Source organism: Myxine glutinosa, chromosome 3 (assembly GCF_964187855.1).
Source record: "Myxine glutinosa chromosome 3, kmMyxGlut1.1, whole genome shotgun sequence".
Taxonomy (NCBI): domain Eukaryota; kingdom Metazoa; phylum Chordata; class Myxini; order Myxiniformes; family Myxinidae; genus Myxine; species Myxine glutinosa.
The window spans coordinates 42,575,198-42,590,852 of record NC_136263.1 but is presented as its reverse complement, the minus strand read 5'-3'; the positions used below and the strand labels follow the sequence as shown (position 1 = coordinate 42,590,852).

The 15,655-nt window shown below is 41.6% G+C and overlaps 1 protein-coding gene across 1 annotated transcript in view; it reads right to left on the bottom strand.

Moving 5' to 3' along the window:
• LOC137423638 (sarcoplasmic/endoplasmic reticulum calcium ATPase 1) overlaps positions 1 to 14,223 on the bottom strand; it is a 44,821-nt gene extending 30,598 nt beyond the window's left edge. The window contains exons 1-7 of the mRNA XM_068110990.2: positions 13,259 to 14,223; positions 12,636 to 12,653; positions 12,277 to 12,359; positions 11,463 to 11,567; positions 10,997 to 11,135; positions 1,896 to 1,976; positions 269 to 354 (exon numbers count right to left, since the gene is read on the bottom strand). Of these exons, the coding sequence (XP_067967091.2) occupies positions 269 to 354; positions 1,896 to 1,976; positions 10,997 to 11,135; positions 11,463 to 11,567; positions 12,277 to 12,359; positions 12,636 to 12,653; positions 13,259 to 13,376 (630 nt within the window). The 5' untranslated portion in view covers positions 13,377 to 14,223. The remainder of the gene's footprint in view (positions 1 to 268; positions 355 to 1,895; positions 1,977 to 10,996; positions 11,136 to 11,462; positions 11,568 to 12,276; positions 12,360 to 12,635; positions 12,654 to 13,258) is intronic.
• Positions 14,224 to 15,655: the final 1,432 nt, after the last annotated feature.

Sequence of the window (15,655 nt, the reverse complement as noted above, 5' to 3'; positions counted from 1 at the left end):
GCGCTCATTGAAAGCTGGAGAACTGCACATATATTTGGATATATATATATATATATATATATATATATACACTATATATATATATACACTATATATATATATATATATATATATATATATATATATATATATATATATATATATATATATATATATATATATATATAGGCCTCACTTGCTTTGATGAATTTGAATAATTATAATAATAATAATAATAATGTTTGAATCAATTGCTTTATCTCTCGATTTATGTGATGAAGAAATTTACCGAAAACAGCATGTTTTTCTTGTCCTGGTTAACAGCTCGTGGATCGGGGACGGCCTCTGTGTGTTTGATGATGGACACAGACTCTCCTAGGGTCGGGCGAGAGAGACAGGTAAATATGATCGCACACACATGCAGAGAAACTGTGGTTTCGTGTACCTTTTCAGAAGGACACGACCAATTTCAAACATAAAGTGCACTGTTTGTGGAGTTGTTAGGAAATGTATTCTGCTTCCTGCAAATTTCTCTGAGGATGATGTATTACTTTTGCTGAAGAAGAGGAAGAAGAAGAATAAAATATGTTAAATATTTCGAAAGATCTTTTTGATAACGTGATAAAAGAAGGATAAAGTATTTTAAAAATGGATATCGTAAATACATTGAAGGCTTGAAATACTTGGATCCCTCCTTCGTATTGCGGTGTTGTTTTCAAATGCTTGACATCATGTGCATTTCAACTAAGCATGAATAAGACATGGCTGCCTTCCTCAAACACCTATGAAAATCACTGAAGCAGTAATTGCTTTTGAATGGTGCATTTTTTTTTTAATGAATAAACACAAATATTTAGTACATCGATTGAAAGTGAATGCATTATAGCGTTTGGGAATTTTTCAATATGCACCCTGTGTTTCTCCAAGAGCATTTTAATTTACTCTTCTTCTTCTTCAAAGGCCACAATTATTCCCACGTGACCAGGGAAAGCTTAGCTCAAGTCTTTCACGAACCGGCTGGCAAGGACTAAGGTTAGGGCATGAATTTGTAACTTGTTCATGCGTTCATGGTGCCAGCGATAGCTCGCCAACTCTTCACGAAGGACACCGTGGGATCTTTAAAGTCCACCAATTCAACTAAAACTAAAGTTAGCAATTAAACTAAAACTAAACAAGTTAAATTAAACCAAACAAGTTAAATTAACTGAAACACCAACTGAAGTCCACCAGCAGACGGAATGTATAGTTTATCGTCCATCCCTAAACCCATGCTTTTAAGACTTCCTTGCTGTTGTATTCAATGTCCCAAATTCGGATGGATATCAAATGATAATTAAGTTGGTTTTGTGTGTGACTTTGGCTAGCAGGTGTGCACCATATTCTCAGGGCTGCGGTCCTGGCACTGAATCTTCTGATGCAGTGCCTCCTGTAGGTCAAGGCACAAAATTGCGATTGACTACCAGAAATTACGTCCACCAACTAATGCTAGCAGATGGGTCAGCCAGCTTAATGTTCGCCCGATGGATGACATTATTGTGATGCAATGCTCTGCTGTGAAACACTGATCCAACAGTTTAAAAGTCTGGAATTTCAAGTCTGGGTTCAATTCCTGACCGAAGGTAAGTGTGCTATGTCTGGCCCATTTTCTTTAAATGCAGAGATGTGTTTTTTTGTACATTTACAACTACAAACGACTTATTCCTTAAAGTTTCATGAATGATGTTTCTTTGCATCTTTGTCTGCACAAAACTTCACTTCCATTGTCAAGTCTTTCTCATCCAATAACCTTCAAATAGACGCACAAAAAACACCGATACTAGAACACGTGCAATAAAAGACATAAGCTAAACCAGACAAACAAATCGGTCTTGAGACAAACACATAAACATGCAGGTCCATTATCAGACACATCTCACCAGTGAGGATGGATTGATCTACACGTATCGTTGTTGACAAGATGTGTGTGAGACGGATGTCTGCGGGGACTTTGTCTCCAACTGCAGAGAAAGCAAAGGAGATGGACATTGTGGACATAAGCACAGTTTACATCTATTAATATTCTTATAAGTGTGAAAAGTCAATGCTTTCGTGATTAATTAAATTATATTACTGTACATTGTTTTTGTTATGATTCATCGTCAAAGCCGAAGATGCTACTTCACATGTGATGTGAATACACCAAGGAACCTCAATTGGTTTACCGTGTAATAGCAGTTGATCGCACATCAACCTCTGAGATATCAACCTCTATAACCCAGTGACAAAAATATGTATATATATATATATATATATATATATATATATATATATATATATATATATATATATATATACACACACACATATACACACATATACACTACCGGTCAAAAGTTTTAGAACACCTCAATTTTTCCAGTTTTTATTGAAATTTAAGCAATTCAAGTCCAGTGAATAACCTGAAATGGTACAAAGGTAGCAGGAAGACAGACAGACCATTATAACCCTTAAAAGTGTACGTCTTTCCTTTAGAGAAATTGCAAAGAAAGCCAAGGTGTCAGTGAGTACATTTTCCTACACCATCAAAAGGCACTTGGAAACTGGAGGAAACTCTGACAGGAAGAGGTCTGGCAGACCCAAAGCCACAACAGAATCAGAAGACAAGTTTCTGAGAGTCAACAGCTTGCGTGATAGGCGGCTCACAGGACAACAGCTTCAAGCACAGCTTAACACTGGTCGAAGTAAGCAAATCTCAGTTTCAACTGTGAAGAGAAGACTTCGAGCTGCAGGTTTGACAGGTCGAGTGGTAGTAAGAAAACCATTGCTAAGATGGCAAAATAAGAAAAAGAGGCTTGCCTGGGCCATGAAGAACCGCCAGTGGACTACTGAAGACTGGAAGAAGGTCTTTTGGACCGATTAATCAAAATTTGAAATCTTTGGTTCATCACGCAGGATTATTGTACGCCGTCGAGTAGGTGAAAGGATGGTTCCTCAGTGTGTGACACCAACTGTCAAACATGGAGGAGGAAGCGTGATGGTCTGGGGCTCTTTTGCTGGATCCAGAGTCGGCGACTTGCACAGAGTGACTGGCACCCTGAACCAAAAGGGCAACCACAGCATTTTGCAGCACCATGCAATACCCTCAGGTATACACCTAGTTGGTCAGGGGTTCATCCTACAGCAAGATAATGACCCCAAACACACCTCCAGGCTATGTCAAAACTACCTTCGAGGACAAGAACAAGACGGCAGGCTTCAAATCATGGAATGGCCAGCACTGTCTCCAAACTTAAACCCCATTGAGCTGGTTTGGGATGAACTGGACAGAAGGGTGAAAGCAAAGCAACCTATAAGTGCAACACATTTGTGGGAACTTCTGCAACAGTGTTGGGAAGAAATTCCCGAACAATATTTGATTTCCATTGAAGAAAAATTGCCACGAGTGTGTTCGGCGGTTATATCTGCAAAAGGTGGCTACTCTGCTGAGTCAAAAATTTGAATTAAATTTTGTTAAACAAAATGATTCCATGATTTCTTTTTTTATCTCCGATTGTTTATTTGTTCTATGTTCAATTCCAGAGTGCATTGAGACATTAAACTGCATAAATTTCAATAAAAACTGGAAAAACTGAGGTGTTCTAAAACTTTTGACCGGTAGTGTATATATATATACAGACTTGGCATTTAATATGGAATTTTTTTTTTTCTTGACTTGGGTTTCCTTTCTGAACTCAGAATATCAATCTGGTGAGTTTCTTTTACGCTTCGGTGATTTCTTTGTTGAAAGAACCATGTCACTGTTTGTCTGTCGCAGCAAGAAGTCAATAACAGGATTATATCACAGGTGGCGTGACAAAATGTACGGACAGGTACATTTGACGATTGGCTTCACAATCGGGTATATAAGGGTTGTTGCGTTCTGTATTAGTGGAAAACAACTGCTGCACGTCTACAAAAGTTATTACCGCTTCCTCTGGAGATGGTCCGTCAATTGGACAATGCTGTTTGTCATGGAGTGGTGGCTTTACGAAATTCCGGCATGAAACAGTGTGCTATTGCTCGGCAGTATGGCATCACTCAAGGTCAGGTGTCAAAGATCCCGAAACGAAATGCTCAGAGGGGTGTCCCTCCTCCAATATCGAGGCCAGGACGTCCCCGCAGAACCACAAGGAGGGATGATAGCCAGCTGCACCGGTTAGTCCGCAATGGCCATACCAAGTCAGCTAATCGGCTTTGGGCTGAGTGGCAGCAACTGACAATGTGCCTGTATCCAGAAGGCTCGTCAACAAACGACTGGTTCAAGCAGGCTGTCGTGCCAGGCGTCCCCTGAGAAAGCCACGCCTGACAAGACAACACCGCCAGCGCCGATTGCAGTGGGCCAGAGAGCACTGTCAATGGCAGCCAGGACACTGGAATCACATGATCTTCAGTGCCGAGTCTTGATTTCTGGTCTATCGTCAAGATGGCCATGTCCGAGTGTGCAGACAAGTGCATGAAGCCTACGACGAACATTGTATAGTGCCAAGAGTCCAAGCTGGAGGTGGTGGGGTGACGTTTGGGCTGCTTTTCATGCAGGGGGCAAAACTGACCTGGTTGTTCTGAATGGAAACCTGAACCAGTTCAAGTACAGGGCCATTCTGGAAGAAACATTGCTTCCATTTGCTCGTGTAGCCTTTCGAGGAAACTTTGTCTTCCAAGATGATAATGCATGGCCTCATCGTGCTCGCATTATCCAACACTTTCTTGCTGACCGTGGTGTAGAGCATATGGAGTGGCCTGCCATGTCCACGGATATGAATCCGATAGAGAACTTGTGGGCAGAATTAACCCGTCAAATCGACCACTTGGACCAGTAGCCTACCTCTGTGCGTGAATTGCAGCAGGCTATTGTCACTGCATGGCAAGCGATTCCTGTCCAAACCTTGGCAAATCTCGTGAACAGCATGCCTAAACGTGTACGTGCTCTCCTGAATGCTCGTGGGGGTTACACGACGTACTGAACTGTAATTTTACTGTCCGTAATCCCAGTTGTAATTTAACTTTTGTTTTTGTTTAAAAAAATTTTGGCTAATGTGCAAAATAAAGAAATACTTCTGGAGAACGTACAGAAGTTTAACACAGTACTGTCCGTGAATTGAGTTCAATATCACTTTTCATCACTTTCAAGGATCAATTTATTTGCTTCGAAATGTCAAATGTGGTTTTTGTTTCTTTTAAAGGTCACATTAACAAAATCTAGAATAATTTCAACATAATTCCAATGAACTTTTGGTTCTAAGTCAACTTGAAAAGTAAGTTCACCCCCACAATAAAAAATATTCCATACTAAATGCCAAGTCTGTATATATATATACAGACTTGGCATTTAATATGGAATATTTTTTTTGTGTGGGTGAACTTACTTTTCAAGATGTCTTAGAACCAAAAGTTCATTGGAATTATGTCGAATTTATTCTAGATTTTGTTAATGTGACCTTTAAAAGAAACAAAAACCACATTTGACATTTCGAAACAAATAAATTAATCCTTGAAAGTGATGTAAACTGATATCGAACTCAATTCATGGACAGTACTGTGTTAAACTTCTGTACGTTTTCCAGAAGTATCTCTTTATTTTGCACATTAGCCAATTTTTTTTTGAACAAAAACAAAAGCTAAATTACGACTGGGATTACGGACAGTAAAATTACAGTTCAGTACTTCGTGTAACCCCCACGAGCATTCAGGAGAGCACGTACACGTTAAGGCATGCTGTTCACGAGATTTGCCAAGGTTTGGACAGGAATCGCTTGCCATGCAGTGACAATAGCCTCCTGCAATTCACGCACAGAGGTCGGCTGCTGGTCCAAGTGGTCGATTTGACGCGTTAATTCTGCCCACAAGTTCTCCATCGGATTCATATCCGGGGACATGGCAGGCCACTCCATATGCTCTACACCACGGTCAGCAAGAAAGTGTTGGATCATGCGAGCACGATGAGGCCGTGCATTGTCATCTTGGCAGACAAAGTTTCCTCGAAAGGCTGCACGAGCAATTGGAAGCAATGTTTCTTCCAGAATGGCCCTGTACTTGAACTGGTTCAGGTTTCCATTCAGAACAACCAGGTCAGTTTTGCCCCCTGCATGAAAAGCAGCCCAAACGGTCACCCCACCACCTCCAGCTTGGACTCTTGGCACTATACAATCTTTGTTGTAGGCTTCCTGCACTTGTCTGCGCACTCGGACACGGCCATCTTGACGATAGACCAGAAATCTAGACTCGTCACTGAAGATCACGTGATTCCAGTGTCCTGGCTGCCATTGACTGTGCTCTCTGGCCCACTGCAATCGGCGCTGGCAGTGTTCTCTTGTCAGGCGTGGCTTTCTCAAGGGATGCCTGGCACGATAGCCTGCTTGAACCAGTCGTTGGTTGACTAGCCTTCTGGATACAGGCACATTTGTTAGTTGCTGCCACTCATCCCTAAGCCGATTAGCTGACTTGGTACTGCCATTGTGGACTAACCGGTGCAGCTGCGATCATCCCTCCTTGTGGTTCTGCGTGGACGTCCTGGCCTCGGTATGGGAGTAGGGACACCCCTCTGAGCATTTAGTTTCAGGATCTTTGACACCTGACCTTGAGTGATGCCATACTGCCGAGCAATAGCACGCTGTTTCATGCCGTAATTTCGTAAAGCCACCACTCCATGACAAACAGCATCGTCGAGTTGACGGACCATCTCCAGAGGAAGCGGCAATAACTTTTGGAGACGTGCAGGAGTTGTTTTCCACTAATACAGAACGCAACAACCCTTGTATACCCGACTGTGAAGCCAATCATCAAATGCACCTGTCCGTACATTTTGCCACGCCACCTGTGATATAATCCTGTTGTTGACTTCTTGCTGCGACAGACAATCAGTGACATGGTTCTTTTAACAAATAAATCACCAAAGTGTAAAAGAAACTCACCAGATTGATATACTGAGTTAATAAAGTAAACCCAAGTCAAGAAAAAAAAAAAATCCATATTAAATGCCAAGTCTGTATATATATATATATATGTATATATATATATATATATATATATATATATATATATAGTAATCAAAAACAGTATAGCTAAAAATATTAAGTAAGTTAACAAATGTTATCTGCACATTATTTGAAGTTCCCTTCAGATCCGAATGGGATCATGATATGTAGAGGTTTTAGGTTTACGTGTCAATTTCCCATATCAGGATGGACACAATCATTTGAGTTTGCATAGGTAATGCCTTCTGAAGGATTCGGTCACAAGAATGGCTGGCTGTTCTTTCTCGGGAAATATGGATTCAAATATTTGTTTTATAGATTTAAAATATTTCCAGGATTATTTGTAGCAGGAAAATGAAAAGAGGAATTAGAAGTGTATTCCCTCAAAAACCCACATTGGCACTAAGGTTTCTACAGTACTTTGGCTTCACTTTGTATTCAACTTATGATTTATTAAAGCAGGCTTGGATCTTAAGCCTTCAAGAAGATGATGTCGTAGCCACCATCAAGTCAGAAATCTCATGAAATAAAAAAGTTAAACAAATAAAAAGGAAATAAAAGGCGCTTTTGTATATATATTTTGTATATATCTACATATATGCACATATACATATATATATATATATATATATATATATATATATATATATATATATATATATATATATATGTGGGAATTTTATATTTTTTATTTTTTGTTGATGAAAAGCTGAAATGTCGAGTCAATAAGTATTCAACCCCTTTCCTATAACACTCCAAATTGAGCTCAGGTGCACCCAATTTCCTTTGATCATCCTTGAGATGTCTCTTCAACTTGATTGGATTCAACCTGTGGCCAATTCAATTGACTATACATGATTTAGAAAGAAACGCCTTTCCATATAAGGTCCCACAGTTGACGGTGCATGTCAGAGCAAAACCACTATCATGAAGTCCAAGGAACTGTCCGTTGAACTCCTAGATATAATTGTGAGGAGACATAGATCTGCGGAAGAGTATAAAACAATTTCTGGAGTGTTGAAAGTTCCCAAGAGCACAGTGAGCTCCATCATTTTAGGAAATGGAAATAATATGGAACTACCCAGACTCTTCTTAGAGCTGGCTGTCTGACAAACTGAACAACCGGGCAAGAAGGACCTTCGTCAGCGAGGTGGCCAATGACCACAATGACAGAACGACAGAGTTCCTTTGCTAAGATGGGATAACCTTCTGGAAGGACAACAGTCTCTGCTGTTGAGCACTTCACAAACCTAGGCTTTATGGGAGAGTGGCCAGACAGACAGAAGCCACTCCTGAGAAAAAGGCACATGGCAGCATGCCTGGAGTTTGCAGAAAGGCACGTGTTAGACTGAGAGCATGAGGCAAAATATTCTGTGGTCTGATGAGACAATAATTGACCTCTTTGGTCTGAATGCAAAGCGATATGTCTGGTGAAAACCAAACACAGCTCATCACCCATTTATCACCATCCATACCGTGAAGCATGGTGGTGGCAGCATCATGCTATGGAGATGTTTTTCAGCAGCAGGGACTGGGAGACTTGTAAGGATAGAAGAAACAACGAATGGAGCCATATACAGGCAATCCTTAAGGAGAACCTCCTTCAGAGTGCAAAAGACCTTAGACTGTGGCGAAGATTTATGTTCCCACAGGACAATGACTCCAAGCATGCAGCCAAAGCAACACTGGAATGGCTTCAGAACAAGAACGTGAAAGTCCTTGAGTGGCCCAGCCAAAGCCCAGACTTGAATCCCATTGAGAATCTATCGAAAGACTTAAGATGCTCACCGACGCTCCCCATCCAACTTGACAGAGCTTGAGCAAATCTGCAAGGAAGAATGGGAGAAACTCCCCAAATCCAGACATGCAAAGCTGATACAGACCTACCCAAGAAAATTCGAAGCTGTAATTGCCGCCAAAGGTGCTTCAATGAAGTGTTGACTCAGGGGGTTGAATACTTATTGACTCAAGACATTTCAGCTTTTCATTTTAAATTATTTTGTAAGAATTTCTTTAAAAAGATTCCACTTTGACATTATGTATTATTGTGCGTTGATCAGTGACAAAAACAAATCTCAATTTAACCAATTTTTAATTCATTGAACATAACAAAAGGCTGTAACGTAACAAAATATAAAAAAAGTCAAGGGGTGTGAAGACTTTTTCACCCCTGTTTCTCTGACTGGATGTTTGGCTGTGAGCAGGATATCTTAAAATTGGACAGGTTGGATATGTGACAAAGACGAGTTGATTCTATTTTGGGGAAGATCCGAATATGGATGAGAATTAATTTTTTTCAGTGATTCTTCATAATTGAGAGATGGGGCCAGAAACAATATAAAGCATGAAATCTCAAGACGTTTTGGACGGGTAATGACAAAATGCAGTGAATGATTTTGGTAGGTGGCAAGAATAAGCCAATTTGATTTTTGTTAAGGTCTGGATACAGATCCGGCCTATTGGACACACAATGTAAACTGTTCTTCCTGGCGGATGTTTGCACTACCACCGAGTGCCATTCTAGCTTTGTGATTTGTACGGTAACAGGTTGCCCGTTATTTTAATATCGAAAAAAATTCTTTAACCAAATTCTTTATTTCCTTGTTGTTTCAACCGTTCTAACATCATGATAGTCCTTCAATAGATATCCTTCAACTACCTTGCCCGTTAATGGCCCTTCACAGCTACGATCACGACAACATGTGTAAGGGATAACTTGGTAATAGAAGACCATCTACACTCAGCATTTCACTGCAAGGGGAGCTGGGGGGCAAACGAGGGGGGAAAAAAACGTGTCAGAAGCAGGAGGAGAATTGCACACCTTCTCTGCTTTCCACCGCCCCCCTCCCCTCCGCATCCTTCTACGTCCCTTCCCTCTCTATTCTTCCCTTCTTGTTGCCCTCCGAAGCCCTCTTTCTAAAACCCTCCAGAATTTGTTTTTCTTCATGTATCTGGCTTGATTTCACCCTACCGCCCCTCCCCATCCCATTAGTTACTGTCCAGTTGGTTTAATCAGTTACAAATTAATGCTGTGTCTCAATCCTCATGTGACGACCCCAGCAAACCTTCACCCAATCTATTGAAATGGTACTTTTTTTAAAGTTAGCATCCCCAATACTCCCTGTGGCTTCCCACTTTCTTCCCAATATTGTAACACTATGTCTTTTTCATGTCATTATCATCTAATTCTGACCAATCTCCTGTCACCTTAAATCTAAAGCTCATATATATATATATATATGAGAGCCTGATGTTGGCTTAGCGGTTAGGGTGCGGCTTGGGATCCGAGGATCCTTTGTTTGAATCCCGGGCAATCGCTGAATTAACACCAGGGGGGTTGACTCAGCCTGTCATCCTTCCGAGATCGGCAAATTGAGTACCAGTTCACTGGTAATTCCCTGTTTGTCGCAAGAGGCGACTAACAGGGTTGGCGGCAGGAAGGGCATCCGGCCATAAAACATTGCTTCAAAAAGGGGACCACGGTGCCCGAAAAAAGGCCAACCCCTGCTATGTGGGGAAAAATGGCCTCTAACGGTGGTTCTTCTTCTTTCTATACACACACACACACACACACACACACATACACACACACACACACACACACACACACAGTATACCTTCATATTATGATTGTTTTTCTTATTCATCTGTTTTGAATTTCCTGTATTCCTCCTCACTCTTTGTTTCTTATGTTATATTTTCCTTTTTTCCCTCTTTCTTTATTAGTGTGGCTACCTCAATCTCTGTCCATCCTATATCTGTATTTTAGGTTGTATACCTGCAATTCTGAGAGGTTCTGGGATTGAAGACTGAAATGCGCAATTTATGGGTGCCCAGCTGATTAAAGGAATTCTTTCTTTCTCTTTCTCTCTTTTCTTGCACCCCACAGTTAATTCCTGTTTGTATGCTCCATCTTTTTTCCTATCTTCATTCATAATCTTCATCTCAAGCCTTTTATCACTTGCACTTGCTTAATGACCGTCTCCCTCCCCACCTTCCCCCCACCCACTTTCTCAGCATTTCCCCACCTGACACCTCCACCAGGTCTCCAGGAACGAGATCCTTGGCCTTGATGCGCTGCACGGCCTTCCTGTCCTGCCGGTACACCTTTCCCATCTCTGGTTCATATTCCTTCAATGCCTCTATCGCATCTTCTGCATTTCGCTCCTAGATTGACATAAGAGGGGACAAGAAAAGGAAGGTTTTAGAAAATAAAACGATGCTAATAGTTTGAACATTTATTTTAAAACATGGACATGGAGTCACAATGTGCAAAGAAATAGTGAGAATTGCATTTGGGCAATCGAGGAAGGAAGACATGGATACGGAGATGGGATGTCCATGAAAAGGTACAGTGTGCACACGTGATAAACATGAAGACAGCTCATCTCTCAAGCTAATATTACTTGAGAGCCTCCAAGGCATTCGGTGCATTCCTCTAGTGGATATCGATCTCCATGTCCATCTCAATCTATTTCAATAGCTGTAACTCACCTGCCAGACCCCAACCACTGCATTGGCAATGAGAATAAGCAGAATGACAAATGGTTCCACAAATGCAGTTAAAGTCTCTTCTCCTTCTTCGAACCATGCCAAAACCTAATGTGGAAACAGAAGAGTTATAAACACGAGAAGCCTGGAATTTGGAACCTTCAAAATGAACTTTATGAAACAGTGATCAGGAAATGAAACTTGGTGAGGTTGACATGGGGGCAAGGGTTAAAGAATTGTGGGGGATGAAAGGTGAAAGCTTTATAAAGTGAGGCATTTGTAGCTGAGAAAAAGAGAGAACTGTCAAAGTTTGAGGTTTTGGGAGCAGGGAAGACAAGGAAGGCTGAAGAGGTAATTTGGAGAGTAGGAATCATGATGGAGAATCTTGAATGTGTTGTTGGGATAATGTAAAGGAACTCGGGGAGCTCGTGAATCGAGATGCAACTTGATCATGAGAGTTTTTATATATATATATATAATATATATATATATATATAGCTGTAAGACTATGTCCTAAGCTAAGGCATTCCAATGGTTGGAGGAGTTGTCAGGGTAAGGGGGAATACAGGGGGAGAGAAGGGAAGGGAAGCGGGTGGGCAAATGCTTCAGCCTTGGCAAGCAACAAAGTCATGTGAGAAGAGTTGAGACCGAGATATGATGAGCACTTGGAAATTTGAGAAGATGGAAAGTGAAGGCACTTAAAGCAAGGACTTGTGGGTAAGATGTGGGTACTGCCTGCGATTTGTCTGAAAGGTTCTGCGAACTGGAAACTCGGTGAGTGAGTGCAGGTGCCATGCGCTGTAGTTGCGTCGCTTACGAAAGAGATGCAAGCAGCTAGGAGCAGGATTCGGACCAAGAGGTCTTCAAATTGCTCAATAACCAGTTCCCACAGTGATTTTCCTATAAACATATGCAAATGATTTTTCTCACTTCCTTTTCCTATTATCATCCAATATAACCAATTAACTCTTCCTTTCTCACTTTATTTCCATCATTTTGTTTACAACGCTTCAAGGTGCATATTTAAAACAACATTATTTCACAGTTTTTAATGTCTAGGTAAGTCACAGAGTTGGTTACTTCCACCATTGATGGATCCAATTGGCCAATTCCCTAACAGCACTGCAATCTGGTTAAACGAGCTTTTGCACTCACATAAACCAACCTCCAGCTCACCTTCCTCGGCTGGAAGCTCTGCAGGAGAAAAGGAAGGAGAGGGGAGACAGGCAACGAGGTTAGATAATGAAAAGATTCTTCTTCTTCATTTTTCACAATCTCCATGAGCCATCTCAATTCTTTCAACAGTCTTTCCATCATTTGACCCCCCATACACCTCTCCTCCATGTATCGATGTTTTCCCAGTTTTACGTAATCCCCTCGAGTAACATTCACATTCCTTCTTCCTACCTATAGATTATTCCTAATCATCAGAAAACCAGAGTCCACATGCTGCTTCTGAAAACACTCAATTGATATAATCTTCAATGTTCATTCCCATCAGCTCCATTGCTGAAGTTTTATCAACACACTTCATCATGTCCATCTTCAGTACATCCTTCTTCTTCATCCCATTCTCCATTTCTTTCAATGTTATCACATCCATCTTCATCATCATGCTTCTCATTGCCGAGATCCAGTATTATCATCTTCATCAGCATCCATTTTCTCTGAACTCCTCTTCATATCCATTGATCTTATTCTATCTGCCCGATTCACAGAGTCTGTCCTCTTATTATATTATATCATCTCATCAAAGCTTTTGTCTTTTCCCTTTGTCACCCCATCCCTTGTCCTCTCACCGTTTGGTCCATACTTGTCGTGTAGCCTGGCAACCTGTTCCAGGGACAGACCCTTGGTTGGGTCGACTCCGAAATAGGCTTGAACCTCTTCAGCGGTCTTGACATGGGCGTTATTCATCTCCCCAGGTATTCCTCACACCCACAAGAATCCTTACAATCGCGCTGTCTTGGTTGCACCTTTTTCTTATCTTCCCAAGCTCCGACCCCTTCTGCCTCCCTTGGTCTCACCAAACATGCCCCCCCAAACCCACCCATTTATACTACTGCAGCCTGGGTGGCTATTTTAGGGTAATTCTGACGTTGGCAAGCTATTGGCTGTCTTCGGGTTGGATTCAGACCTGTGGCTTAGTAGGTAGTGGAGAAGAGTTTGGGGGAGAGAAGGAAAGAAAAGTAAAGGTAGAAAGACACAAACATGGTCGGGAGAAACAGAAACAAACACCACGAAAATGGAATGACGGTGCGCAAAAGGTCAAACATGACCAATAATGTTGGCACATCTCGTTCCCCGTTGCTGTTACTCTTTTTCCTGTCTATGTTTTTCTTTATTTCTCATTCCATCTCTTAATTTTATTTTTCATATGTTGTCCAAGTGCTTAATCGACCTTTCCCCCTCCTTCCACGTAATCCTTTCTTTCACTCATATTCCTCTACTATGTCCTGTAGCACATACTCCACTGACTCCAGGAAATGTAAGAAGGGAGAGGATAAGAGAGAGGGTATGTAATGGAGTAGGGGATTGATGGGAGTAAAGAACGCTATGAATAGAAGGAAATAAGATCTCTAACGAGAATATTGTTGAGGAAAGCACGAGAAGGCGATGCTAGTTTGCAAGGCGTGTTAGGAAAACACAACTAAAGGAGTAGATAGAGGATGAGCGTGCACGTCATTATGCAGTAAACAGTGAAAAGAGATGGTGAGAGAGAGCGAGTGCAAGAAAGCTGAGTTTGCTGTCGCCAGATAAGGCCTTGGGGCCTGGTGTGTAAAGTAACTTGAGGCGAGGAGAACGAGAGGGTGTGGGAGACCAATGGGGAGGGGGGTTTGCTGCAAGTAGGTTGTGGGAGTGCAGGAGAATCACAGCTGTTTGAGTCGAACAAATTACCAGTGGCACTGGCCTTGTGTTGGATCTTTCTAACCTGGATTCTCCCACCTAAGTCTTCCATCAACTACTTGGACATGTCGAAGAGGTTGTGCGACAATAAAATACATTTAAATAATGGCTGATGATTTGTACTTCTCTGATCTCAAAAGACCTTTATGTAATCCCATTTTAGGTCGAAATTCCTAGTTTTCCTTTCTAACCTTTTACCTTTTTTTACCTTTTTTTATTACCTTTTTACCTTTTACCTTTTTACCTTTTTTTCTCTTTCTCTTGGGAATTTTAGGAGATTGCTTTTTTAAAGATAGGTCATTCATTTGAATAATCAAATCCTTTTACCCAACCTCTGATGATGCAATCTGAGACTACCTCCCTTGTGGATGAGGACAGATCTGTGAGGTCAACAGTGATGGTGTTTCTGCAGCCGCGGACTGCTAATGGTCATCTCACCCACTGACATGCTGTTTATAAACTCTCGCTTTCCATTTGGTCCCACTCTCAATATCCTCCCATCAGGCCTCAATCCTCTCTCTAATTCTTATACTTTTAATCCTTACATCATATTTCATTATATTCCTTTGCCGTTTCCTTTGAATTCCCCTTCCAGCCCATAATATTGTAATGGTCCACTGGGCCGGCCTGTTGCCCATGATGGAATCCGGTGAGTCGCTGAGCGACCCCGTCAGTCCCTCGCAGCAGAGACTCCCTGCCCTATCCTCACGTCCTAAGGATTGCGGATTGAAATTACCCTGCGGATTGAAAGCTATGTGCCGACGACAATCATGGGCCAGATCATACCTTTGCTAAGCAACCAACCTCCACGTGATGCCAAGACCAATCTCTTCCTCAAACAGATTATTTTAGAGCCAGATGAAACAGTCGCAAGGAAGCAGGATGAGCAGGAGACCAAGTCAGGTTTAACAAATGTAATTTGAAAAAAATCCCATATGTACAAAACAAGAAATCACAAGAATAATTCCCATTGGTCCAAGCCCTGGCTGGTGGGCTTATGCCTTTACCAAATTGAGTCGTGGTCCCTTCGTATTCGGGTCTCCATCTGATCTCTTTTCCCGCCTCAACTCAGTGTTTAAGGCCCACTGCAGTGCATCCTTTGCCTGTTTGTGGCTCCACTGGGGTCAAGCTGTGTCCCGCTAGGCACAGCCGGTGTATTTCCGTCTTGTCCACCTCTGATATCTCTATCGTGGAATGAATGTGGGCCCTAAGGCAATGGCATGATTATGGTTCCCTATCATTTGTTGGTCAGTGGGTGTGTATTTGGAAGTGGATTAAGGGGATTGTTT